Raw genomic sequence first — 27310 nt, forward strand, 5'->3', positions numbered from 1 at the left:
AATCAGTCGCAGATTGTACACTTTAAAAAAAACAAACATTCAACATTATTTACCAGCAATTGTAAAAGTGTGTGTGTGTGTGTGGGGGCTGAGAAAAGAAGGAAGGACTTCATCAGGAAGTCATCATGCACCAATATAATCATCAGAATGTGTGAAAGGATGATGCAGACCTAAACACAGAGATGCATGACCACATTCACACCAGAGTTCAGCGGTGTATAGGGACATGGTGTCAGTTATGAGATCATATGTGAGGTGGAAATGTGAGTCAAACATTCCTATGAAGCCTTTAAAGAGTGCAGCACCCGTTCAACTGTTGTTTTGTGTGTAGAAAATACATGGATTTAGAAGTGTGTGGCGCAGTCTTTTTGTACTGTTTGGAATAAAACATGCCACCTGCGAGAAAGACTCTTGACAATAACGCAGCCAAAGGTGTTTCCTTCACCTTTTTTTTATTCATCATCATTTTATATCATCATGAGCCTTGTCCAGTGATGACCTACAGACCAACAGAGGGTTCCACACGGTAGAGTAGGTCAAGAAGGTCATCAGTTCGAATCCTGGTTCGACTGAGGGCCTTTGTCTGAGTGGACTTTGCATGTTCTCCCTGTGGGCGTTTGGGTTCTGGCGACCGGTCCAGCATGTACCAAACCAATCCTGGTGTAACAGGCCATAGTATACTGCCAGTCCAGAATAAACCGGGATTAAAGCGACCTATGCTAGATTATACCCCGGGTAAATTAGTATAATAGAGTATAAAGTAGCCTAAAGAGATTTTGATTATATTTACAGAGTATATTCACTCAGTAATATTTATAAACAGCAACAGGAACATGTATTTACCCTAGAATAATCTATATTTTAAATAACCAACCTAACAAAATATAGGATAAAGAAGCCATCAACTACTTTAGTAAGTTTCATACATTTATCCAAACCAATCTTTTATGGTCTTTTATGGTCCAAGAAGCTTTTTTATGTTGAGCTTAATGAGCTGGACTTGTGGGTCAAGTTTCAAGTCAATCTGAGTTGCATTTTTCAATTTTTACCTTAAATTACAGCACCAATTTTGGTAATGTACACATTTCACAGTTTGAGCAGTCGCATAAATACTACTAATAACAAAAACAACAATAATGATCATCAAGTAAAATAAGAAATAAGAAATTAAACACAGGTGGATTCCGTCATCAGCTCTCACGCCGTCATGTTGTCGTTTTTCATGTTAGGCCTCCTTTTTTTTGTTCTCTTGACGAAGCGCTTGTATTTGTGGACCTGAAAACAAGGACAATCACTGCAAATGGAGAAATATTCTTTCACTCGATAAAAATGAGACACAGTGTTGGATTTCCACAAGCCAAATTGCTAATATCTGTACCTGCATCTGGATTTACATAGTTGCAGTCAAGCTCCTCCTCTTCATTATGTTGGCATCCTGCAAGAAAAAATCAATTAAAATACACAAAGCCGTGTATAAACTTTACCTGACTTTACATTTAATTTCCCAAAAACAAAATCTCAAATTTTTAACAATTTTTAACCAGCAGAAAATGTGAACATTTAAATTGCATTTCCAGATTCCAAAATAAATCCCTGTATAAATTTTCCGTAATGTTCATTGTACCCCTTTCATTTTTTTCCATTTTAAACATAATTACAGGACTAAAAAAATGAGTACCAAACAATTTTATTTTGTAGGGAAAAATACAGCAACATTGACGGAAGTTAGCTGAACTGCCTCTACACTGCCCCTACTGGTCATGATAGTATTGCATCACAGAGCAAACGCTGTCGATTAGTGATACTTGCTGTTAGCGGCCTCATGCTTTAGTGGCTAAATAGAGTGAGAACCTTAAGGGAAATCGAAGACTTTTTAAGACCACTGATCTTTTAGTACTTGTTTTAGTGGTTGACCCTGAGGGATTCAACATGGCATCAAATGAAAAAGGTGCAGCAGAGCACTGCCAATCGACAGCCTACCAGAAATATTCGAAAACCAGGAAGAGACCGTAGATACGGTCGGATAAAAATACGTTTTTCAGATTTTACTCACTCTGTCACAATCACATTAGTCTACGTAGGAGCCTAAATTGAAAATACCGTACCAGTCCCAGTGTTTCCAGAGCCTCCAACTGTTTCATAGAGACAAACGTCACCTACAAATACAGCACAGGGTGTAAATATTATTCTCACAAATGTAATAACCGGACAAAGAAAAGGGGACTGTCCTCCAACGAAAGATAAGTATGTAGGAATTATTATATAATAACAGCAAAAGTGCCGATGCACGAGTATACACAGGGTCCGCGATATGCAGCTCGCACTGCGACGTGCAATGCGGCGCGCGTGGCATGTGCGTGGAAGTATACCAGGTCCTTTAGACTTTTATACACGATACCACGTGACGCACTTTTTTTTCTTATGTCATTGTCTGCAACTTACTGTGTTTTTTTTAGTGCTAACCCTAACCTCACTAACACGTAACACTTAACAATTACCCATAATTACGTTTCAGTTGGAGGACAGGTTGAAGAAAATGGCTGTGAAAACAATGAAAGCCTGACCGTGAAGAAGAGACGAGTACACCTGCTGTTGATTTTCGCCTTGATTGACAGTTTGGTCCGTGGCAAATGTCTGACTGTTGAAAATATGCATTCAAAAATAAGTATGAGGAAAAGCATCTTATTATTACAGTACATACATATGTAAATATGTGCATATATGCTGCAGTATTAGCTGTGATGATGGAGATGAATGGAGTGCTTTTACCAACCTGTTACCACATGGATCTGTGGGGCAAAATATACAGTTATTATTATTTTTGACATGGTTTTGTGATGAGTTGAACCACTGCTCCATGTTACTCATCCAAAACAAACAGAACAGCTCTCACTCTTTGACTTTCGATACCAGCACAACCGCAGCAGCGGGAGGAGAACAACCAGCATCACACCACAAACCAGGCCAATGGTCACTGCTACAGGAACTGAATGACGCGCTGGAATTGCAAATTATATGTATTACTAATGCCAGAACCACAAATATGGAAGAGGATTAGAATTCTTTTTTTAAAAAACATTAAAAAAAAAAAAAAAAGAATTCTGAAATTAATATCTGAATTCTGAGATTAAATTCAGAATTTTGAGGGGAAAAATGGCAGAATTCTGACATTAAAATCTGCAGTTATAGACAATTGCAAATCTTTTTCCAGACGGTATGTTATTATTACTTACATTCTACAGACATCCAACTCTCCACTGACTCCTGTCCTGAACATCGACACTTGTAGAAGCCTTCGTCTGACTTTGATACACTGGAGATTTCCAACTTTGATACTCCAAACTCCCAGCTGTCATCGTGTCGGATGAGTTTCCCATTTTGTAGAAAGTCACATGACAAGTCGATGTCCTCAAAGAACAAGCAGCCAAGTGTGACAGAGTCTCCCTCAGTCACAGGATGGACGGGGCTCACCAGGACAACATCACGATGAACTGTACAACCAAAATAACGCCACCAAGCACCTGACATTTCAGTATATATCAACAAGATATATCTAATATCTAGTCTACACTGAATGTTTAATCACATAACGGGGTTTTGAAAAATATACATGTATAAATAAATGTGGTGAAAACATACCTAGAGTGATGTTGACTGCATTGCTGGTCTCTCCTGATTCACTTTCACACCAGTACACCCCAGTACTGTCTATCTGTGCGCTGCATAAGTATTCATTCGCCGTCTCCGTCCAGCCGTTGGTAAGGTTAAGCAATTCTAATGTGTTGCTTTTGCCGTGAAACCTCCACACTTTCCCAGCACAATCAAATCCCTTACAGATAAGTGAGGCAGGGGGGGAAAAATCAGCATGTTGGACTCTGCTGGGGGTGACCGTGAGAGACAATGGTGAGTGGAAATCTGGGGAGAAAAATGGGGAACAAACTTTTTACAAATTGTATGATTGTACAGAAGTTTAAACATATGGTGAGTAAATGCATTAGATAAGTACTGCCCACCTGGGAACGGACACATTGAAGTGATAACATCTGTGTATCGACGAGAGATCACACAAATAAACAAACTCACCTCCAAACCAGACAAACTTTGCATTACTGTACTTGGTGTAATAAACTGGGTCTCCTCTTCCAGCTCTGCACATATATCCCACTGTATGTGTCAGTCCATAAACAATATAGGAATTCTGTTCAGTCCCTTTGCTGCTTCCAGGTAGTGGCTCAAAATCGTTGCTGTACATATAGTCCTCCAAACTTTCAACATCTACGAATCTATAATCCAGATATAACTGTTCCGGAACAGCTTTATACCAGTAGAATCTCCAGCCAGCAGATAAATGTTCAACCACACAGGTCAAAGTTACTGGATCTCCAGGACTTGACCACGATGGAGACACAATGAGGACTGGTTTTGGTGCCACTGTTGAAATATAACATTCTCAGAGTGAAAAAAAACAAACCATTTTAAATGTATGTTTTGGATGCAATGCAAAAAAAAATACGACTTTACTTACAATAAGACACTGCGACATTAACGGACAGACTCCATCCGGTTGAATTCTGTGGTGCACTTTTCCATCTGCCCTTACACCAGTAGAAACCACCCTCTGATTCCCAATGGATTCTCAACTCATTTGTGTTTGGAGGTTGACTTTGGCTGGTCGTCATCCATTCATACTCCCACCGTGTGTCGTTTCCAAGGATCTCACACCTAAGTATGGCGGACTCTCCGTGATATATCAGAGGCCATTCCGGTTGCAGAGTCAAGGCCACCTCCTTGCTAACTATTCACGTCCAAAATTCACCAAGAGAGAAAAAAGGGGGAAAGTCGTTTCAGCATTAAACAATCACAGCTTGCAGAATCCTGAGTTAGATAGAAGCAGATGCTTGATAGAAAGTAGATAGCTGTTTGGTAGGTAGGTGATTGGTTGAATGGTTAGTCAGTCAGTCCGTCCGTCAGCCAGCTGGTTGGTCAATCAAGTTGATTGATTGGTTGGATGTGTGGTAGCAGTTATTTAGGCATGTGCATTAGTTGGTTGTCAAGTGGGTAGGTAGGTACATCAGTAGGTAAGTAGATAGGTTAGTGAGTTGGTGAGTGCGAAGGTAGGTAGATATGTAGTTGATTGGTTGAATGCTTGGTCAGTTGGTCAGTCAGCTGGTTGGTCAATCAAGTCGGTTGATTGGTTGGATGGATGGTAAGTAGTTAGCAGTTATTTAGGTGTGTGCATTGGTTGGTTGGTCAATGGGGAAGAAAGGTACATCAGTCGGTAGGTAGATAGATCAGTGAGTTGGTAAGTAAGTAGATAGGCAGGTAGGTGCACCAGTATGTCGGTTGGTAGTTGGGTCAGTTGATAAATAGGTAAGTATATTACTAGTAGAACCTGTGTTTGTCGTACTATTTCAGGTAGTAGAATACATGTTGTGAAAAAGGTTAATATTTACATCAATCGCAATCAGCTGACCGGCCCAAACCATTTTTACCCCAAGGGAAGGGTGCCAAAGAATGGAACGGTTGGGGATGGTTATTTTGATACTGTACTGTCCCAAACTGAACCGCTCTATTGGGAATTTGTTTAGTAAAAATAGTCTGTAGTGGTCAATCCTGACATGATTTCTGCATATCATCCTGTGCCTGTGGCGGTCAGTGACCTGTAGATGCTCTGTCAGTGAAGGAGCTAGAGGTAATGTGAGAATCTTCCACACTCACCACTTTGATGAATAGTGACAGGGTTGCTGTACTCTGTGTAGTAAACTGGGTCTCCTCTTCCTCCTCTGCACCAGTACAGTCCTTCGTTAGAGGCGCTCATACTTTGCCTTGTACTGGGAACGTTATGCTGAGTTATTCGTGGTTCAGCGTTTATATCACCTCTGTACCAGTAGTAATCCCAGCCAGAGGACCATGGGTTCACAGAACAGGTCAGAGCTGCACTGCGCCCTCGTGGAAAGGCTGTGGTGTCAGCATCTAAGGAAGCAGTTGGCGTCTCGGCTAATGAAAACAAAGAAAAACCAAGCATTTCTTATTCTAGGTTAATATGTTTCTAGGTTAATATTAGTTTTTCCTCAAATTCTCATCTTTCTTACCAGAAACTGTCAACGTGACAAAGTCACTCCACTCTGTTGTGGAAAACATGTTGTATTGGTGTCTGGCCATACACCTGTAGTTTCCGCTGTTGGACTCTGTCGCGCTGACAATCCTGTATTCATCGTGCGTCGCAACAGAGTTGGAGCTGCTTTTGCTCCATTCGTACGTCCACTCTGTCATTTCGTCTCCATGGACCACACACTTGATGGTCAAGTTCTCACCTGTGAAGATCAGAGGCCAGTTGGGTTCCAGGGTCACCGTAACCTTGTTGGGAACTGATCACAAGTAGAAACAACATTAGATCAGAGCAGATTAGATTTAATCTGATCCCGCCATGGGGACATTAACTTATTTCAGCAGAAACTGAATCAGAGGTCGACAGAGCAAAATTATACATACACTTACTTACACTTAATTACGCACACTTTATTTTGACTGTCCATTTGTTGACTCTTAAATAGTTATTAACAGGCATTCAAGGTGACATTTATTCAACTGATAAATAACATATTAATCCTTCTGTTACCATCCTGTCGCTGCCGACAGGATTTGGCATGCGTACTTCGCATTACCATAACTCCTAGACTGTTTTGTGATATCTAGAAAATTCAAAAACTACCAGAAATTTTTATTTATTTTTTATTATTTATTACGTTTTGAACAACCCATTTGCAAGAATGGGTCAAATTCTTTTGACTCCTGAAGAAGTGGGACTAGAAACGAGCCGTGAAGTTGGCCCGACTCTTACCTTGTTTCTCTATTGTGACTGTGTCGCTGTTATCAGTAGTGAAAGCTGTTTGTCTCCTTTTTCCTCTGCAGAAATAGATTCCCCCCTCCGAGACGCTTGTGGAACCATTTGAGTTTGAGATGACAGTCCAAGCTGCAGAGGAGCGCGAAGTGCGCCTGAACCAGTTGTACTGCCACTCATCCAAGTTCGCCAAAGAGCAGGTCAGCATGACTTTGCCACTCACCTGTATGGTCCTCTTATCGGCCGTGAGTGTTGGCCTGGGTTTATAAGCTGTTGATGAGAACAAAAAAATGCATTGATTTAAACACACAAAAAAAACAATACAACTTTAAAGAAATCATTCAGCTTTTTTGAAGTGCGCTTGTATGAGATACTGACACATATGTGGCTTTTCCATTATACATTTCAAGCACTACTCCTGTTTTTTGCTTTTCCTTTAGGAATAGTACCTGGTACTTGGTGCTTTATTAAGTACCTGCTCTGTCAAGGTTCCAAGTGAGCTGTGCCGAGACAAAAATGTGACATCAACAGACTGTCGGCCACTGATGGGTCAGAGTGTGTCGTCACTGGAAGAGTCACGAGTGCGACGTCCGACATGAGAATCAAACCAAATCCGGCAAGCGTGTTAAAGTGAGCATCCATGGCAGCTGTCCGCTAGAAAATACACCGTGGTCCATCAACCAGGTGCAGACGTTGCTATGACGTCCCTGCTCAAGTTGAGGAGGTAATATGAAGTTATGGAAAAACGATGTGCCTGATACCCAAACCGAGGAGAGTCGAGTCGAGTTGAGCCAAGCAGTGCTAGAACCGTATAATGGGAAACTGTCAATATTCAGCAGCGAAAAAATTTCAGGACTACACAAAACCGTTGCTGGTGTTGGTAATGGATCTAAAACAGGACAGTTTGCTCTCATTGAGAACAGGGCTGCCAGTTCAGATACCAGCAAAAAGCAGGTTTTAACCACAAGAAAAGGCTCACCTTGTAAAATCAATGCTACTTCACCGATTTGCATTTACTGTAGCTTTGTATTACTAGAAGTATTTCTGAAAAACTGTGCTTCCCAATATCAGTTTCCCCTGAGTCGAGAAATATCTTCATTCTTTTTTTTTTGTTACTTGCCCAACAGTGACACTTAGTCCGAGCCTTGGTCCAAGGCTTGACACTGCAACGCTAATTCCACACTTTTTAAAACCACTCGTTGGGGGACGGGAGCTCATTCCCAGAATGTAAACAGTGTCCGGCATCTTTGCTAACAGTTACGCTAACAGAACCAAGTGTCACTGGTGAGTAGAACAGCAAGTAGCCTGTGTCCCCATGAGCTAAAAACGTTGAAGTTCTCTAGGGAATTTGGTACAGGGGAGTGATTTGTCGAACAGTGAGATAAAGCAGCAAACTTATTCTTAGGATATGGTAGACTTAAGGCCCTAAGGCCGTGATTTTGGAAACGTGCGCAAAGAGCATGTTGGGTACGCGTGGACAGCGCATGCGCAAACTGAATTTCCACTCCACCGGAACAGAACAATTAGTCGTCAAGGACCGCCATCCGAGCCGCAACCTGGCGACCTTCGAACCGGCCGACACCCCGACTCCCCTGCCCGACGGGCCTTTCAGCTGTGAGCCTCTCGAAACCAGATGTGTCCGAGAGAGCTGCAGCATCGTGCTCTTCGTCTTTGGTCTTCGTCTTTGTATCATCACCCGATGATGAAGTCAGATACTACAGAACCCTGATGTGTGGAAGTACACCAGGGCCTTCAAGCAACTTCGATTTTATTCAGTGGCTAAAATGTAGATTTCTATGTTTTCACTTCAAAAAGCAAGGAGCAAAGCCTGTTTAATGTTGCTTCTCGGTGTAGGGCGCCACCCCGGGTCGCCCTGACTACACGTAAACCACCACTTCAAAAAATAAATAAAAACATTTGCCTTACGTAATACATTCAGTGTGAGGGCATCGCTCCACTGTGTCGAGTTGTACAAGTTCTTCCTTCCCTTGCACCAGTAGGTTCCAGTGTGGGAAATGGAGGCACTGCTGAGCGTGTATTCACTGCGGTTGGTATGTGTGTACGGGCTACTGTTTGCTCTCCATTCATATTCCCACTCAGTGTTTCCACCGTCTTGGATCTCGATCTCGCACCTGATGGTGACCATCTCGCCACTGAATATCTGAGCCACGTTGTGTTCCAGGCTCACAGAGACGTTGTTGGACACTGTTCACAGTAAAAAAAACAATATCCAGTAAACATTCAAATCCAATTTAATTGCTTTCTAATTGTGATTGCAGGGTATAAACTCACATGTTCGCTCAATGCGAGTCATGGCACTGCTCCTCGTGACGTAAACTGGCATTCCTCTTCTTCCTCTGCACCAGTAGATGCCTTCATCGGAGATAACGATAAAAGACTCTTCCGTCGCAATGACGCTTATGGAAGAGTCTGGGCTTTCCTTGTACCAGTCATATGTCCAGGGTGGATTATCAACAGAACAGGTCAGATTCAGTGTGCCCGACACTGGTATGGATGTACTCCTTGCAGTCAGAGTGGCTGTTGGACTGTGTTCTGTTTGGTTGAGGATAAATGACCATTTAAGAATAAAAGTGCTGAAACTTGAGCACATGCAAAAAGATTGTGAAAAGCACATGCAAAAAGATCCATTCAAACTTCTTACACAGTGACATGCTGATGCAGGGTGTTAACAGAGTTTTAATGTGAAGTCATAATCATACAATGCTTCCTCTGTTCTATTTCTCTTTTCTAAGTTCTAGGTATTAGCATTAGCAAGTAAGCATATCTCTACAAAAATAGTCGTACTTCCCTAGCAGCTACTTTTGGGTTTGATTACCATAAAAACATCCCCTTTGCTTGGCCTTCATCATTTTTGTGCCTAACCCTCTAAAATGTGATCATTTCCGAGTTCCATGTTTATCATGACCTTTTCCCACCCCTTAGCCTTAAACATGACCTTTAGAAGCTTAGTCTTGTGCCTATCCCCAACTCTAAAATCATGAACATTTTACCTGACACTGACAGAGTGACCGTGTTGCTCTGTTTCGTGAACTTCGTCGAGTTTCGACCGGTGCACTGATAAACGCCACCCGAGTCCGGCGTTATGGTTAGGGAGTGCGAGTTGTTTGGACTGAAGGAGGTCATTTGTTGACCGTTCCATGTGAATTTGTATTGCCAGTCATTGTCATTTCCATTTCTCAGGCGACATTTGAAGGTAAGAAATTCTCCAGAATAAAACTGCCGTGAGTTGGGTTCAAGGGTCAGCTCGATGCCTATATACAAACACAATACACAGTTGGAGAAGGTACAAGCCAGAATTGTTCACATTAAAGCAACATAGGAGATACTAAATAGAAGTTCAGTCACCTTCAGCGTGTCCACAGTAGAGGAGTATATTGAGCACTAAAGTGAGATGTAATAAAACACAGTAAAACATCAAATGCAGTCGAGGAGAATTGTAAGACACACAAATCTGATTTCATAAGAAATGTTCATCAAGATACGGAAGAGTATTAGGGCCCAGCACCCCCCACGACCCCCGGTGGAGGATAAAGCGGTAGATAATGGATGGATGGATGGATGGATTCTGAGATTAAAGTCAGAATTCTGACTTAAATCTTGAATTCTGACTTTTTCTTTCATCTCAGCATTCTAGCTTTTTTTCCTCAGAATTCATGCTGTTTTATGTATTTATTTATTTATTGGCCCTAATACTACTTCCTTATCAAGACAACTGCTTGAGAACTAATGTAGGAAAAAAAATAAGGTTACTGGCAACATTTCAACCACAAGACTGCTTCTCATACAAAACAAAACCACACAACAGAACTGTAATATCACCTCTACCTGCCAATCCCTCCACGAAACAGTTTGAAACCAGGTCAAGACCAATGTGACCAATATTTTCAAGCCACTATGAGGACATTTAATTTGTTTGTTGTTAGTGTAAGCAACATCGAGGTTTCTTTCAAAAGATATTACATTATGCAGCAGGTTCACCCTGTGGTAACTTGAGTAAAGTTTTTGGGTGACTAAAATTCCCATTAAATTTCACATGTAATACTGGGGTAAAAACAGTCTCTGCTTACCTTACATTATATTATATTTGGGCAAATAAGAGGTGAATCCAGTCTTAAAGCGTCATTATGTACGTTTTTTTGTAATAAAACTAATCAACGATAGAGATATTTTTTAGACAACAATTTTACACCCACATCTGTAAAGAGATAATAATCACAAATTTTAAAATGAACTCACAGAATAAAAACAGCGCACGGAGCAGAGTGTGCCCCATCTTCACACCCAACACCAAACAACTAAACCTGCAACAGGGGGAGAAGCGGACTGATGTGTTGTTTTTCAAATATGTGTGAAAAGGTCTTCTACTCAGGTTCCTTCCCTTTTTTTGTTGTACAGAAACTACACTTTGACCACACATTTTGACGCCCTTGTACTTCCTGTCCAGACAACAGCAATAGCAGGTGCCACATGGTCTCTGCACAGCGCACACTGTAGTAGAGCAAATGTTGTGTAGCATGCTATGTGTTATAGTAGTGAATGCAATCGTTGAAATTATAATATTAATACAATACAGATTTGCAATATAGTAGGTTTTTGTAATTAGGTGTAGGCACCCACATGTGGCCCCACCACTTAGAAGATTATATATTGCTAGCAAACATTTATAATAAGACATTCGATCACATACAACATTCAAGTACATAAATAAATAAGCTTGTTTTTGGTGTTTTAATTGCAGTTGTCTACGTCATTATTTACGTCATTTTAAATAATTGTCTCCGTTTTTGATCTTAATAGATTCATTATGAATCATACATATGTTTTTATTGTCAAGTATACGTCGTTCCATAGCGATACAGGCACTTTTACTTTGAAATTCAGTGAATTTCAATCATCTAACTATATAAAAGTGATAACAAACTAATAATCACAAATTATATATAATAACAAAAAACAAACCAATAATAAAAACAAACAAACATTAATGTAAAAACAAAAGTATGAGTGTGTGTAACTATGTGTGTGTCTCCATGAGGGAAATATTGGTTTATACCCCTAAATTATTGATTTCTTGAGCATGTGTGAATCAAAAATAAAACACAGAGATATGAACAACAACACATGAAAAAAAGCAAATTACAAAACAACCGTTAAATAATCTTTTAAGTGTCTTTTGTAGCATTTTATGGAACAGGTTTTTGCCAGATGGGAAAAGTCATTCCACAATTTAGTACCCCTAAATCTTGTTGAAAATTGACCTCTGCAGGTAAGAAATTTCGGAAGATGAAAATCTGAGGATTGACGAGTTGAGTAGGAATGAACCTGTGAATTTGTTTTAAAATACGTCTTGAAATGCTCAGGAATATTCCCTTCACTTGAATGTATGTTATACATAAAAACACATATTTGAAAAATATTGATGTTAAAAATAGTAAGAATTTGTAGTTTTTGAAATAAAGGAGCAGCTGGTGTGTGTGACTCTGATCGAGTTGCAATTCTAACAAAACGTTTCTGGAGGACCAAAATTTTGTTGAGAGTACTGGCCCAAACTATATTACAATATGAAAGATAGGGATACATTAAACTGTAATATAGAATCTGTTGACAGTTTGTGGTGACAAGCTGACTGATGCCTCTAATTATACCAATAGATTTATTTATTTTTCTGCTAACCCAGTCAGTTTGTTCTTTCCAACTCAAACTCTCATCAACAATGATTCCCAGGAATCTTGTAGATGACACTTGAGGCATCTCAACAGACTCAATTGAAATTTTAGATAAATCCTTAGAATATGATTTTTTTACCACTGAAAATGATAAAGTTAGATTTTTTTATATTCAAAGATAATTTATTCAGTCTGAACCAGGTAGCGTAGGCAGTTAAACCAACATTAGCATCCTTAATCAGTGAACTGAAATTTGAATGAGAAAGAACAAGAGTTGTGTCATCTGCAAACATTATTGGAGAAAGGATATTAGAGACATTAGACAAATCATTAATGTTTATGAGAAATAATAATGGTCCCAGAATGGATCCCTGCGGAATCCCACAGAGTAGTCTGGCTTTGTTAGAATAGCAACCCGTAACACAAACATACATAATTGTTTAACCATTTGTGTGTAGTATCATGAAAACCGTATTTATACATCTTTTCAAGTAAAATATGATGGTTAACTGTATCAAAAGCTTTTGAAAAGTCTAGGAAAATACTACAAATAAATTCATTATTTTCAAGTGCAGAAGTAACTTTGTCAATCAGGTGAAGCAGAGCCATATAAGTGGAGTGTTTTTTCCGGAAACCATACTGGTGTTTGTAAAGTATTGAATTTGAATCTAAATGAGAAAGAAACCTCTTGTAAATATTTTTTTCTAATATTTTTGAAAAACATGGCAAAATAGATATGGGTCTATAATTATTAAAACGAAATTTTTAAAAAGAAAAAAGAAAATATGTGAGCAAGTGGCTGCAGTATTGACTGTTTCACCTGTTTGACAAAGAATGGAGTAATGTTGTCATGACCGGCTGAAGATAGTTTTAGTTCATCAATTATGTAACTTATTTCTTGAATATCAGGGGACTCAAAAGAAGAAATAATAGGAAAATGTCTAGGGATAAAATCCAGTGGATTACCATGGCATACAGATATTTTGTTAGCTAATTCATAACCAATATTGACAAAAAAGTCATTCAATTTTTGAGCTATCTCAAATGGATTTTGAAAAGACAGGTGGTAGCTCTGGGGCAGTTTTTTCTCTTTGCAACAGCTGATTTATCACTTTCCATGTGGTTTTGATATTGTTTGAACATCTATTAAATTTTTCACTGTAATATTTCTTTTTTTGCAGATCTAATGGAATGAATATATTTATTTCTATAGGATTTATAAACGCAATGGCTAAGAGGAGTGGGATTTCAGAGATATTTTCTGTATAGTTTATTCTTTTTCCTCAACAATTTCAACAAATCAGCTGTAAACCAAGGCTTATTTGAGTCTTGACTGTATTTCCTGGTAGAACTTCCGATTGGGAAACATTCATCAAAGCTAAAACGAATAACTTTCATAAAATATTGATATGCACACTCAGCATTATTTTCCTCATATAGGTCATCCCATGAAATACTGGTAAGCTTGTCTTTAAATTTTTGAAATATTTGACCTGCTCATAATTCTTTTGTACATTGTTTTCTTGGTATGTTTAGCTCTATTTAGACTCTTGATTAAAGAGTACTGGAAAATAGGAAAATGGTCTGACAAATCTAAATACAAGACCCCAGGTTTCATTCCTTCACTCAAAGAGTTAGTTAAATGTTATCAGTCAAGGTTGCTGAATTTTCTTTAACTCGTGTAGATTTATGAATAAGAGGGAAAAAGTAACTAGAATACAGAATATTAAGAAAGTCACCAGTAAGGGTATCTGATTTATATTTAAAAAGACTTATATTGAAATCTCCTAAAATGTAACAGATTTTATCTCATTGTTTATCAGATTAAGAGAATTTGACAAACTTTCATTGAAATCTTTGATGATAGAGTCAGGTGGGCGATAAATAACACCAACAACAATATTCTTTCCACCAGAGACACCAGAGAGCTCTACAAAAACAGATTCCACCTCAGCCCCATCAGACTTTGGAGAGAGATCATCCCTGATTTTAAATTCATAAACATCATTGATGAACAAAGATACTCAGCCTCTAGATCTATTCTCTCTTACACAGTGAACCGAATTGTATTTAGGTAATTTAAAAATGTCTCTGGAGACCTCTGTAAGCCATGTTTCTGATAAAGCAATAACAGAAAAATCATGATTAAGTGTAGATAGATAATGCATGAATTTGTCATAGTTGCTGGAAAGACTTCTTATATTTCAGATGAAAAGTAGAGAATATATTAGGAGGCATAGAAACACACAAGTCATTAAACTGAGTATCATTATAATAACTGCAAATTTTGGAGGCATCAAATGATGAGAAAAAAATGTAGGTCTGGGTCAACATCGAAGTTGTAAGGGTCAATAGTGGAGGGATCAAAGGGCTTAAAAGTCTGGCCTTCAAAATCAGGTTTGTTGTAGTCCACAGTGTGTATAAGAAATAATGTGCTGCAGATATATAATTAAATAATCAAAATAGTGTATAAAATGTCTAATGGTGGAGACTAATGAGGCAGACTAACGGGTTTTGGGTGGGTGGATGGACAATAAGTTTGTCATATCTCAAATATGCAATGTCACCTCTCTCCCGTGCGGCCTTCATTGCTGGACGGCTTCAGGGAAATCCTTGTTTATGAAGATGCCAGAGCCCTTCAAGTTTTTAGCTTTATCCAGAACAGCAAGTTTATCCTTCAGCCGTAGAAATCTGACCACGATGGGTCGTGGCTTTTCTGACAATGCCATTGGCTTCCCAGTCCTGTGAGCCCAATCCAGCTCTATTTTCAAGTGATCCAGTTGTAGTTTTCTCACTTTTTCTTCAGATTCAGACACCTTTTCGTTCCCAGACCCTTTAATGCCATTTACAACAACATTTTGGCGTCTTGACTGGCCCTCCAGATATTCTGTCTTGTCGGAGATTGAAATCATGCTTTTACAAATTGTGTCCAAGTCAGTCCTGGTTTCCATACAGTTCTTGGACCAAGGTTTGCATGAGATTTTAAAATCATCAAAATCCTTTTGAGTCATTTCCAGACTCACCTTGAGATCATAGACTTGCTTTGACAGATCATCAGTCCTCCTGTTTGAAGAGTCAACTATGATCTGAACACAAGTTTTGAAGCTTTTTTCCTGTTGTTCAAGCAAAGTCCTGTAAAAGTCTTTTTGTTGGTCCAGCAATTCACGCACTTGAGCCATGGTGACATATTCCTCAATGGTGTGGTTTGAAGCTTTGGGTGGCATGGTTTATTTATCCAGGCCTGCAAGGCCCAAGTTCAGCAGGAAAGAGCCAGAAACCTCCACAAAATGCTAACAATGTCCACAATTTTGCTGTAAAGAGTTTGTTAGACTCTTTTTAATTCAGTCAGCAAAAGAAAATTTAAGTTCTAGGCAGGATTCCTTAGATTTGTGTTGGATAGAAAACCAGAGCCACCTGAGCTGCTGCTGCTGACATGTGATCAATCCACGGGATTGGCGCCTATGCCTATAATTATTGTACGCAGTCAATGTGTTACTTCTGCTTTTGGTTTTGAGAACGCAGGACATTCAAGTAAATGAACCAAACTGATCCGTCACATGTTTTGGGCTCGTTTGGCACTTTTATTTGCAGTTTCTCTTGATTTCATGATTTCCATGAGTGGTTGAAGAGATGGGGCCTGGATTGAAAGTAGTTATTAGTCGTAGTGAGTGAAGATTAGATCATTAAGTTGCTGTATGGCTTATGGTGTTTGTTACCAAGTAGGAGAGCGAAGCCATTTTGTTTCACCTTTCCTTTCTCCTGTTTGGTTTGTTATTTCGGCCTTGTTCCTCTCTGAAATTAATAAAACTGCTACACTTGGTTGAACAGACTTTTGATTTATTTGGCTTTATTTGGAAAGAGGAGGTGGAAGACACACACACACACACATAGGTTACCCCTGGTTTCCCTAGGCCAGGGACATAACAGTAATATTATATTGGAAAAAGTTACAATTTGTATCAATAAAAAAAATAGAAATAAAAAAAACAGCTACTATTCATGCAATGTTAAAAAAATAAATAAAGCTTTTTCCACAGGTAGAATGTGTTTTTAAATGAGAGAAATATTTGCTAAAAAGCTATGTGATTATGTTGCGCTGTTGCTGCTTCAACATGAATGCAATTATATACATTTGCCATTCGAGGAATCAATCCCTATGCTGATGACTCACTGCTCTCTGTGGGACTTCAAAGTTAATACATTTTGGTGTTAACAAAACCTGTAACATAAGTCTCATTGTTTTTAGCTATTGTCGTGCAGACATGTTGCATACAGTATGTAAATGGCTACAGTAATGTAATGTAAAAATGTAATATACAGTAGAACATTGTTTATGAATTTACCACCAGAGGAGGTTTGTGTACCACAGTGTGAGAACCATTTCTCAAAGGACTAAAAATATGTTACTTCTCATGTGTCTAATGTGCACAGTAGGGGTGGGTCAAATTAATGTGGAACTTACGTGGCCCAAAGAAGAGGGAGTGTCATCCACGTTCATCACGTACCAAACTCTGCACTTTTAACTGTTCATGTTAAACTTTGCTTTCCGTCTACAAGATTGTCTTGCGACATATTGATTATCACAGAATCGTTGTATCGTGATGTCATTGGTATCGAGTATCGTATCGTGACTCTAATATTTGAATCATCGTAACACACGGACTATGTGCACATGACAAGAGAAGAGAGTTTTTATCGATTTACCTTAGCTATTTTTACCCAAAAACTATAGTGTGGAGATTCATAAATCCTGACTCAGTTATCACTTGTCGTTTGACGTTAACTCCTTAAAGTCAGACTGACTTATGAATACTTATACTTATTCATACTTATGTTCAGTATGTGATATGTATGTAATTTCAGTATTCCAAATGTTCCTTCTGCATAAACTCCTGTATAATGTACTATTGTTGTACAACCTCTTCTGTTCCAGTGCTTGGGTTGATTACTGATCTGGAAGCAAAGGGAAAGAAAAAAACAAAACAAACTAAGGATGTTGTCTTTCATTTTAGTACCATGTACATAGTATTTTGCCAAGGATATTACCACTAGATTTTCCAGGGTTAATTTCAGAATATACAGTTTCCTCGGCCACAGCAGGAGTTGATTGTCCTGTGAATGGAGACGTGAGCAGATTGAAATGTCACTGTTATTATGCAGACAATTTTCCATGTCAAATCTTTAAAAACAAATCACAGATTATGAAATTAAATGTTGTCTAACATGTATACAAATAATAACACTAATAAGTAATCTGACCTAATGGTAAGAACTACAAATATAGTTAATCAGTGTGATGAAAAATATGGTTTGTTTAATTTGACTACAACTATAATCAGTTCATTTTATTACTTTTCTCTATTTACTATTTGTTGTTATTAGTGATTTGTTGATTCAAATGTTGTATTTAGTCATTTAATTTCACAATTATTCTGCTCGTGTGTGTATGTATGGGCGGGTCCAGAGGTTAATTGGACAATTAAATTAAATGAGAGGTCATAAACTCGCGGCCCGAGGGCCACATGTGGCTCCCTGATCAACTTCATGCGGCCCGACACCAGATATCAAGTAGTGAATGATTTCTGTCTGGGTTTTTTTTTTTGGTTTTATAGAATTATTTTTACGTTATAAATATATATTCTTTTCTTACTATGTATCGTTCCATGTCGAAACCAACCGAAATTCCAAACTCTACTTTTGAATCAATCAGTCGAACGCTAAACACAGCAAATATCAACAATTATATTCCCATGAATGATTATTATATTAGACACAAATGTTTATAACAACAACTATTTCTAAGAACAACAGCTGTGAGTTGGTGTAAAGTTGAATTACTTTTGTTGTTTTTTTTGTCTTTACTGCATGACTGCACTTGGGCGTACATCTGATCATCATCTACAATGGAAACCACATGTCAGGTTATACGGAAGATTGATGGATGGATGAATGAATGGGTGGGTGATTAGATGAATGGATGGATGGTACCTGCATCTGATTGTATCTTCAAATCCGAGTAAACACACCCTTTGTCTGGTTTACTTTTCTCTCCTGTTAAATGGAAAATATTAATGAATAATCTAATATAATATAAATGATGAATATTCTTTCCATTCTCTATGAATTGGATGTGGTTCATATGTACTTACCATTGATTTCATGGCGTTTTTTAATCTCAATCAAAGAATATACAACACCCCTGACTTCATCTGAAACACATACATTTTTTAGAATATAATTTAATCATTTACAATCTCCATAAATTATAAATTTTTGGGGTAATCATTTCTAATCACAGGTTTAACACAAAAAGAAAAAACTTTACCATCTTCTGTGTCCACACGTGGTTTCACTGTTTCATAGTGACAAGCATCATCTACGGGTCAAGCCAAGGTCAAAATAATCACTTTAATTATATTTATGTGTATGTGTATGTATGTATATATACATATGTGTATATATATATTTTTTATATATACATATATATGTATATATATATATATATATATATATATATATATATATACATATATACATATATACATATATATGTATATATATATTTAAAAACTTGTTACACTTAAAGACCAAATGACAAATAAATCAGGCCAACCATGTTGAGGAGATGCATATTCGCTGCTCGAAAAGGTTTCTTTATTTTCTGTAAAAAAAAACAAAAAAACATGCGCACACACACATTTGCTGTCACATGGTTTTTGCTTGGCAAGTTATTGTACTGCTATGGCACCTGAGTCGGGTCATGGTGGGAATAGTTTTCAGACCAAACTTTTTGCATTCCCTCGGGGAACACAAGGGAACACACAACACATTGCAAGATTTGGCAAAAAAGATGGGGAGGAAATGCAGAAGTTATTGAGAGGGAACACAAAAAATACTGCAAAAGAGCGCAAAAATATTGCAAAGGAATCCGAAAAGTATTGTGAGGGAATGCAAAAAGTTTTTGCAAGGGATGTAACACAAAAAATTTGCAAGGGAACCCATAAAATACTGCGAGGGAACTCAAAAATATTGCAAGGGGAAGCTAATAATAATACAAAAAATAATACTGCGAGGTAATGCAAAACTTAGTGCCAATGAAAACAAAAAATATAGCGAGGAACTGCAAATTTATTGCGAGGGAACACAAAAAGTATTGCAAGGAGGGAACACAAAAAAATGTTGCGACGGACCGCAAAATGTTTCGTAAGGGAACACGAAAAATACTGCGAGGGAACTCAAAAATATTGTGGGGGAAAGCAAAAAGTTATTGCGAAGGAAAGCAGAAAATATTGCTAGGGACCGCAAAAAGTTATTGCGAGGGAACGCAACAAATAATACTGCAAAGACACGCAAACAGTATTGCAAGGGAACGCAAAAATATTGCAAGGAAACGCAAAAGTATTGAGTGGGAAAGCAAACAGTTAACACAAACTGTTATTGCAAGTTCACACAAACTGTTATTTCAAGGGAAAGCAAAATCTTCACAAGGAAATGCAAATAGTATTGTGAAGGAAAGGAAAAAGCTAACGTGATGGAGCGCAAAAGTTGTGTCTAAAAGGAATTCCCGGCATGACCTGACCCGGGCTCCCTGTAATGGTGATGTAGTACATGAAAACGACATTAAAAAAGAAAAACATCTCACCTTTAGACATTCTGTAGCAAAAGACCACCAGCAGCAGCAGCAGAGGAATTATTACTAAAACTCCACAAACCAATCCAACAATCAGAGGCATATGACCTGGAGAGTGTTCGGGTTTGGACACAGCTGTAACAAAATAATCACTGTTATTTGTGTGATGATATTGTCCCATTAAAAAACGCTTAAATCATACCTACATTTGACTGAAATCCAACTCTGTGGTGAAGTCAGAGTCCGCTGAGAATATTTTCCTTCACATCTGTAAAAGCCTTCATGTGACTTTGACACCGCAGGGATCGTCAGTGTCCATCTCGTGTCGTTCTGGACGACTTTGTCGTTTTGATAGAAGAAAACATCAGCAACAAAGTTCCCCGTCTTCAGCTTGCAGCGAAGAGTAACAGCTTCTCCTTCAGCCACAGGATGTGTCGGACTCTCAAGTAGAATATCTTTGACTAAACAACCAAAAGGAAGAACGTGAAGTTTTATTTGCACCATTTTTAACAAGCCGAGTCACCAAAGGTCATCGAGGATGAGCTTAGGTTTTATCCTTTGCTCATTTGTTTAATCTCAGTTTGTAAGAAAAAAGTCATAATTCTGACTTTAATCTCAAAATTCTGCGGAGAAAAAAAACAGAATTCTGAGAAAAAAACAGTGTCCGTCTTCAGCGACATACACAGAATCAATAATAAATAATAATAAACTCACATGATGCACTGATGTTGATAGCGCTGCTGAATTGTCCTGACTTAGACTCACACCAGTACACTGCATGTTGCTCATTTAACTGAGTGGTGCATGTTGATCCAGTCAGTGTCCCAAAGCCGGAGCATCGCTGACTCGTAAAACCGTCTTGACGAAACCTCACCACTGTCCACTGTGTGGACGAGTTTCCCTCACAGGTCAGTGACACAGAGTCTGACCAGAAGTGTTGAACTTTGTCAGGACTCACTCTGAGAGACGGTGGTGACTGAAACTCTGAAAAACAAACACTTTTTCTCAGAATTACAATCTGACTATTTTCAATTCTGACTTTTTCTATTGAAAAAAATCCAAATTCTGACTTTAATCTCAAAATTCTGTGAAAAAGTCAGAATTCTGACATTTTTTGTTTGTTTTTAAGTAAAGTCAGATGTGGCCCTACTATCCTCAACCACAACAGAAACATAAAAAATGATTTTGATAATTACCAATGCTGTTAATTTAGGGCGGCTCTGTCTTTAGGTCTAATACATTTGTTAAGAACTGTATGTTATGGTGAAATGAAATCATTAATGCCAAAAACATGTTGCCTTTCCCAGCTTTAACTAATCAACCAGACACAGATGACATTGTTGAGGTCAAAATGAAACAAAAACATGAATAAAAATGTAAATGATCATTGGAACAAGAGGGAAAGCAAATAAACAAGTACACAAACTGACCTCTGGACCAGACAAACTTGTGACTGTAAGACGTGTAATGCACTGGGTCTCCTCTTCCTGCTCTGCATGCATACCCTGCTGTATTTGTGTGATTATAGACGACATAGGAATCCTGTGTGGTCCCGTTTGTGCTTCCAGGGAGCAGCTCATAGTCGTATAAGTATTCTCGGGCTATGTCAGGAATAAGCTTGTACCAGTAGAACCTCCAGCCTGCAGACGGATGTTCAGCAGCACAGTTCAGATTAACCGATGCTCCGGGATTTGGCCACAATGACGACACAGAGAGATTAGGTGAATCTGTTGGAAGATTAAAAAACTGATTTGAAGATTTATCTCCAAAATCTATCTCCAAATATAAATCATATGATGCTAATATTTTATATTTTAAGTGTGGTTATCAAAATGAACTTAAATCCCCAAACGATACAATACTTAATGGGAGAAGAATATTTGTGACACAGTTGGAAAATCATGTATTTGAAATAGTTTGAAAGGACTAAAATGACTATTATCCGACTGATATCAGTATTGGCAGGTACTTCGGTTTATATCGGTAACATAGCTGCTCGCAGATTAATACCATTTATCACCAAAAATAATCTACGTCTAATGTGTTTGCCCTTTAATCTCATTGTTTGACAGAGAAAATTAGCAATTTTAGCTTGTGGGAACACCGGAGCTGCAGGTCTACTGCTGCCTCAAGTGGTCAGTTTGTGTCACTGAGGTAAATCCAAACACAGGAGTTTAAACACAGAAGTCACAAAATAACACATTAGAACGTACTAATGGAGGCAGCAGTGGATCAGAAACTTGGTGTGGGAGAGGGAGATTTAATGAATTTAATGAATTTAATTTCCCAGCCTCTATCACAGTGAGACAAAGTGGCAAACACGTTCTTAAACAGATGTAGATTTGATTTGTGAGACTTGTTCTTTTCTTTAATGATTTCATTTTCAGTGAGGGTGATTATCTCTGTCCCTCTCCCGAGCGATCCCTTATTAATGCATTATCTTACACTTAAATAAAAACAATTTTATATCCAGCAAAACAAAAACATACCAATTACTGTCAGTCTGAAAGCTTTACTCCACCGTGTTTGGCCATATGTACTTTCTGCCCTACACATGTAGTCTGATGTTGTAGCATGGACAACTACATGTTCCTTTTTGTTTTCTGGAAGAACAACTTGCTGTTTCATCCACTCATACTCCCACACGACGTTTTCTCCACCCTTCATCTCACACGTGAGCCTGGTCTCCTCTCCGTAGAAAACCTCAGGCCAGTTGTGGTTCAGCTTCACAACAGGTGTGATGGCAACTTGCAATGGAAGCAGCAGAAAAGGTCAAATACACACACGTGTCGACAGCTCAAAACGCAGAGTTTCATTTTTAATGTTTTCATTTAAAATAAAAAAGTGTGCTCATACCAAATGTGTCACTTTGCACGGTGTAGTAACGTGGAGTTCCTCGTCCTCCTGCGCACCGGTAAAGTCCATCCTGTGAGACACTGATTCTGTCATTCGAGTGGAAAACGACGTCCCCTGCAGTCAGAGGTTGGGCGTTTGTGCCGCTGTACCAGGAATATTCCCAGCCAGGTGTTGATGGGCTCACAGAGCAGGTCAACATCACAGCGCCCACTGTTGAACTGTTGACTTCCAAAATCAATGCCTTAGGTGTGTACACTGTTCAATTTGGAATAAAAGTATATAAATGGACATAATTATTGTCATAGAAAAAATATATATATTATTTTGTGGCTTTATAACCAGCTGCAGAATGAGTTTATATGTAAACACTTTTAAAATCGTCAAGCAAAACACAAAATGTTGAAATATCTCTAATCTCTAATATTTTAGGGGGAAAATGTTTATTTTTCAAATCATTTGCTTTAACTAAAAAGAAACGAAATCACAGACTGAACGTCAACATTTACCTCGAGACAGATGAAGTTGCCGAAGTTGCACTTACTGTTAAAAAATATCAATTACTTTTATTATTATTATTATTATTATTACTAAAATTATTGACGTTTCACGAACAAAAAAGTGTACAATTCATTGTCCTTTGTTAATTTTCAACATATTTTGTACTTCCATTTCCTCTCCATTATAATTTCTCATTTCCATTTTAAGCTTTAAATACACATAGATGAAATAAATGTTTAAATATAGACACTTACCTAAAACTGTTAGATGAACCTTTTTACTTTCCTGCGGATTTCCTGAGCGTTTATTATCACCAGTGCAAGAGTAGTTTCCTGTTTGTATGTATTGTGTGTATGTCTGATGTTTCTTATTTGAACTGTACACGATAAAACGTTGACCGTCTCTGTTGAAAGAATACCACCAGTCTGTCTCTTGTCCTTCCTTCACGTCACATATGAGGGTGACAGACTCTCCATGGAAAAATACTGACCAGTTTGGTTCAACGGTCAGAACAACTAAAACAAAAGAAGCAAGTGTTTTAAAAATTGAAATACAATTAAAAAACCAGTAGAACAAATCCACATGCTAAAGAAACGTGTTCTTTTATTAGGGTTTGAGCACAAGGAGTGTAGAACCCTGTTGAAACTCAAGGAGTTATTCTTCTTCCTCTCCCAACAACAACTTTATTTGTAGTTTAGAATCTCAAGAAAGAAACAGAATAAATAAAGAATAAGTGCGTGTTCGGTCTAAACCTAACACAACATGTACTTAAAGTAAAATAAGATGGGGAAATTTGCTAATCTTTTGGAAAAAGAAAGAAGAAAGAAAGAAAGAATCTCGGCAGGCTTGTTTTGCAATGAAAAATAATCTCCATTTAAGAAACAAAAAAAACAACTTTGTCATCTTATTTTAATCTTTGTTAGATTTTGGCCAGTTTTGTCCACTTTCTTGTCGTTTTTCCTCGTTTTAGGGCACATTACAGTCTGAAAGTTAACAAACTAGTTTTCAATATTCTAGCCAAGCAACATTTGCCAGATTAAAACAATAAAATTGAATGGAGCATTTGTCTTATTTTGTCTTAAACCAATTCTCTTCAAGAAGTTCAAAACTTAACATTTTGACATCAAATTTCAGTATGTAAAGGTTAAACCTCATACTCTTTGACTGAGATTACTAAATTATCACTCTCATTATTCGCAGGATCAACTATTTTATGAATCCAAAATCAGTATTGGAGCCCACATTGATACAGATAGTGTATCGTCAAAAGTCAAAAGGTTGAGACTTACCTTCAGCTTGTCCACAGTAGAAGAGAAGATTCAGTGCTTCAAGTGAAAAATAGAAAGTCAGACATGATCAAACTGACATAAAAACGATGAAAACTAAAGCGTAAGTGAGCGACTCGGAAAAAGAAAGTGACTCACAGAATAATCCCAGCACCCAGAGCAAAGTCTGTTCCATCCTCACGTCCAAAAACCGACGCTCTGTTAATCTTCTTTTGCAAATTTCTCCTCAAACTTGAACGTGTACAAAGAGAAACCAAGAAGCTTTGAGAAACAGAAGTGCAGTATCATTTCAATATCTAAAAGCTGGACTTCTTCTTCTTCTTCTGAGTTTATCCGGGCTGTGAGCACTTCCTTCCCTTTTGCACAGAACTAACACGTCTTGAGCAGATTTGACTGAAGTAACGCACAGGCGTGTTCACTTCACTTTTACCACACAAGTTTCAAGTCCAGATGAGTCCGTTTGGATCACTCATGAACCTCTAATATTGTTTAATTTGGCTTGTTGTATTAGATTAGGTGGGTTTTATTTGGTTGTATGCATTAGTGTGGACTGTGGTGAAACCACATCTCGACATGGGGAGTAGATGTCACACAAACAGGATGATCTGCACAGACACACCCACATGTCACAGAGAAGCAACTGTTTCTTAATCTATAAATTGTATAAAAGCAGATTTGCTAATAACAACATGTTGTGGTTTGACTTCATCCACATACATGTGTCCGTCTGGACTTTTTTTTTCTTTTTTGCTTATTTTAACCATAAAAAGGGCCAGAAAATGTCCTGTGAGTAAGTGCTTTTGCCCATTTTTCCAGAATAACAATGCCAATATCGGGCAGTTATTTACAATTTACTGCATGTTAAAAAGTCTTTAGAACAACCACTGTACTTGTACACGAACACCAGATTTTGCGTAACAAATATGAAATTTGAACATCTTTGCGTCCAATTTAGAGTGTCCAATTTCCCCAAATCTGCATGTTTTTGGACTGTGGGAGGAAACCAGATAACCTGGAGAAAACCTACGTGCACACGGGAAGAACATGCAAACTCACATGTAGAAAATCCCTTGTTCTGACCGGGTCGCGAACCCAGGGGTCTGAGCACGGCACCAACCGTGTGGCCCCTTCATCCATAACATGCATTACCACAAGATCTTAGAAACACTCAGCCAATCAGCAGTGGTGATTGCTCTGAGCCACCACGGGACGCTCGGCTTCCTCGATACTAAACGTGCCCTAGACCGCGATCAGAATGTGTCACTAGTGTGTTCAGAATCAGCTGATTATCGCGGATGACGGATCGTCTTGCGTGATTTTTCGTATTCCCGTAGCAGCCTCCGCATGCAAACCACTTGAAGCTCAGCTTCATCTGGTTGTAGCGACTGTCAAATGCAGCAAATACGTCACTTCCACGGAAGCTCAGCTTCTCTGGGGAGTCAGTGGAGCAGTGGGCGGACACTGGGCTTCTGCGTGATGATTGGAGGAAGTGTCTGACTGTCCCACTCGTTCTTCTCCTGCATCTACGGTAATATCTCATTAAAAAATGGTGAGCTAATGGCGTGTTGTCCCCGAGGACCAGGACTGGTCAACACTGTTCTAAAATAATGTTCCTCTCACTTTATTTGTGTTTTTCTTGTATATTCTTAGAGTATATTTACTCTTTCTGGAGTGCCACAGATGGGCAAGGAACCATATATGGTAACTTCAAGTCTTGTTCTATCCTCCAATAACAAGGGTTCTCAATCCTGGTCCTAGGGACCCACTGCCCTGTATGTTTCCTTGCTCCAACACACCTGATTCAAAAGCTCAGCTCATCAGCAAACACTGGAGAAGCCTGATAACGATCCATTTATTTGATTCAGGTAGTGGTCCCCAGGACCAGGATTGAGAACCCCTGCTCTAGGTTTTAAGTATTTCAATGAGTTAAGGGTTAAGGCCATGTTATCATTTGGTTGTCTTTCTATTCTTATATATATGTAAGGATAGGAAGTGACAGAAACTGGCAGTGTTACACCCTCAGTGTAGGTACAGCCTGCCGGAAATAATCAGAATTAGTAATAGTAACAACGATTCTGTAATGTTTTCATCACACAGGCTTGTGTCAGACTTCCTCTCCCCAGTCCTGATCTCATTTAAAGAGAAACAGCTTTGACGAGTGGTTTCTTAAGAAACCAGAAGAAAAGTTAAGGTCTATGGTGACATTTGTGTTCACTGTGATGCAGCGGTACACTATGTGTAACACTATAGAGATATAAAAAAATGTACTAGCTCTAGTGCCGTGGTTCTCCAACTGTGGTACATAAGCTTCCTCTGGTGGTACTTGAGGGAAATGCTTTTCTACCAGGGTATGAGATTCTCACTCTGAGAGAGCTCAGTGTTTTCTCAGGTGGCACTTGGGAGACTCTATTTGTGCTTTTCTAAAAGTAAATCTTTACCTCCCTCTTGTTGTGGGAAAAGTTGGAGTCGGTCACAAATTATACACATTTTGAAAGGATTTTAAGGGGAAGAA

General features: G+C 38.5%; 3 protein-coding genes across 24 annotated transcripts in view; all 3 read right to left on the reverse strand.

Annotated features, from left to right (window-relative positions):
- LOC122766468 (calcium/calmodulin-dependent protein kinase type II delta chain) overlaps positions 1 to 27310 on the reverse strand; it is a 557529-nt gene that overhangs the window by 23114 nt on the left and 507105 nt on the right. The window lies entirely within an intron of this gene.
- On the reverse strand, positions 477 to 11189 carry LOC122766456 (basement membrane-specific heparan sulfate proteoglycan core protein-like). 2 transcript variants are annotated; one of them, XM_044021325.1, is made up of 18 exons: positions 11099 to 11189; positions 10208 to 10243; positions 9853 to 10113; positions 9134 to 9394; positions 8768 to 9046; positions 6842 to 7111; positions 6093 to 6368; positions 5719 to 5997; positions 4526 to 4795; positions 4084 to 4431; positions 3640 to 3915; positions 3234 to 3491; positions 2894 to 2998; positions 2779 to 2789; positions 2565 to 2643; positions 2106 to 2156; positions 1379 to 1435; positions 477 to 1275 (listed from the first exon to the last, which is right to left on the reverse strand). In XM_044021325.1, exons 1-18 carry the CDS (start codon positions 11133 to 11135, stop codon positions 1226 to 1228), a joined length of 3204 nt encoding a protein of 1067 aa, XP_043877260.1. In that variant the 5' UTR covers positions 11136 to 11189; the 3' UTR covers positions 477 to 1225. The 2 variants fall into 2 exon arrangements, with proteins under 2 accessions (XP_043877260.1, XP_043877259.1); XM_044021324.1 differs by having other exon boundaries at positions 2565 to 2638; positions 2774 to 2789.
- On the reverse strand, positions 16537 to 25406 carry LOC122766462 (Fc receptor-like protein 4). Of its 3 annotated transcripts, XM_044021332.1 has the most exons (16): positions 24937 to 25174; positions 24802 to 24837; positions 23767 to 24027; positions 23015 to 23269; positions 22648 to 22905; positions 21589 to 21885; positions 20873 to 21142; positions 20365 to 20619; positions 20171 to 20293; positions 19142 to 19189; positions 18854 to 18904; positions 18678 to 18737; positions 18517 to 18579; positions 18367 to 18426; positions 17575 to 17640; positions 16537 to 17481 (listed from the first exon to the last, which is right to left on the reverse strand). In XM_044021332.1, the coding sequence occupies exons 1-16, from the start codon at positions 24971 to 24973 to the stop codon at positions 17474 to 17476; spliced, it is 2148 nt and encodes a 715-aa protein (XP_043877267.1). In that variant the 5' UTR covers positions 24974 to 25174; the 3' UTR covers positions 16537 to 17473. The 3 variants fall into 3 exon arrangements, with proteins under 3 accessions (XP_043877267.1, XP_043877269.1, XP_043877268.1); XM_044021334.1 differs by lacking the exons at positions 20873 to 21142; positions 21589 to 21885 and having other exon boundaries at positions 24937 to 25192; XM_044021333.1 differs by lacking the exons at positions 16537 to 17481; positions 17575 to 17640; positions 18367 to 18426; ... (2 more) ...; positions 18854 to 18904; positions 19142 to 19189 and having other exon boundaries at positions 20171 to 20310; positions 24937 to 25406.

Source organism: Solea senegalensis, linkage group LG3, assembly GCF_019176455.1.
Source record: "Solea senegalensis isolate Sse05_10M linkage group LG3, IFAPA_SoseM_1, whole genome shotgun sequence".
NCBI classification, from domain to species: Eukaryota; Metazoa; Chordata; class Actinopteri; order Pleuronectiformes; family Soleidae; genus Solea; species Solea senegalensis.

What these genes read in the sequence shown, in the direction of transcription:
- LOC122766462 (XM_044021332.1), bottom strand. Translation starts at nt 24,973, where the DNA reads ATGGAACAGACTTTGCTCTGGGTGCTGGGATTATTCT. An exon ending in CAAGTTTGTCTGGTCCAGAG is followed by an intron (nt 21,143 to 21,588) that starts GTCAGTTTGTGT and finishes TTTGTTTTTCAG; the next exon opens with AGTTTCAGTCACCACCGTCT. An exon ending in ACGTGTGGACACAGAAGATG is followed by an intron (nt 18,738 to 18,853) that starts GTAAAGTTTTTT and finishes TATGTGTTTCAG; the next exon opens with ATGAAGTCAGGGGTGTTGTA.
- LOC122766456 (XM_044021325.1), bottom strand. Translation starts at nt 11,135, where the DNA reads ATGGGGCACACTCTGCTCCGTGCGCTGTTTTTATTCT. An exon ending in GGTCACTCTGTCAGTGTCAG is followed by an intron (nt 9,395 to 9,852) that starts GTAAAATGTTCA and finishes TCAACCAAACAG; the next exon opens with AACACAGTCCAACAGCCACT. An exon ending in GTACTCGTCTCTTCTTCACG is followed by an intron (nt 2,157 to 2,564) that starts GTCAGGCTTTCA and finishes CTGTATTTGTAG; the next exon opens with GTGACGTTTGTCTCTATGAA.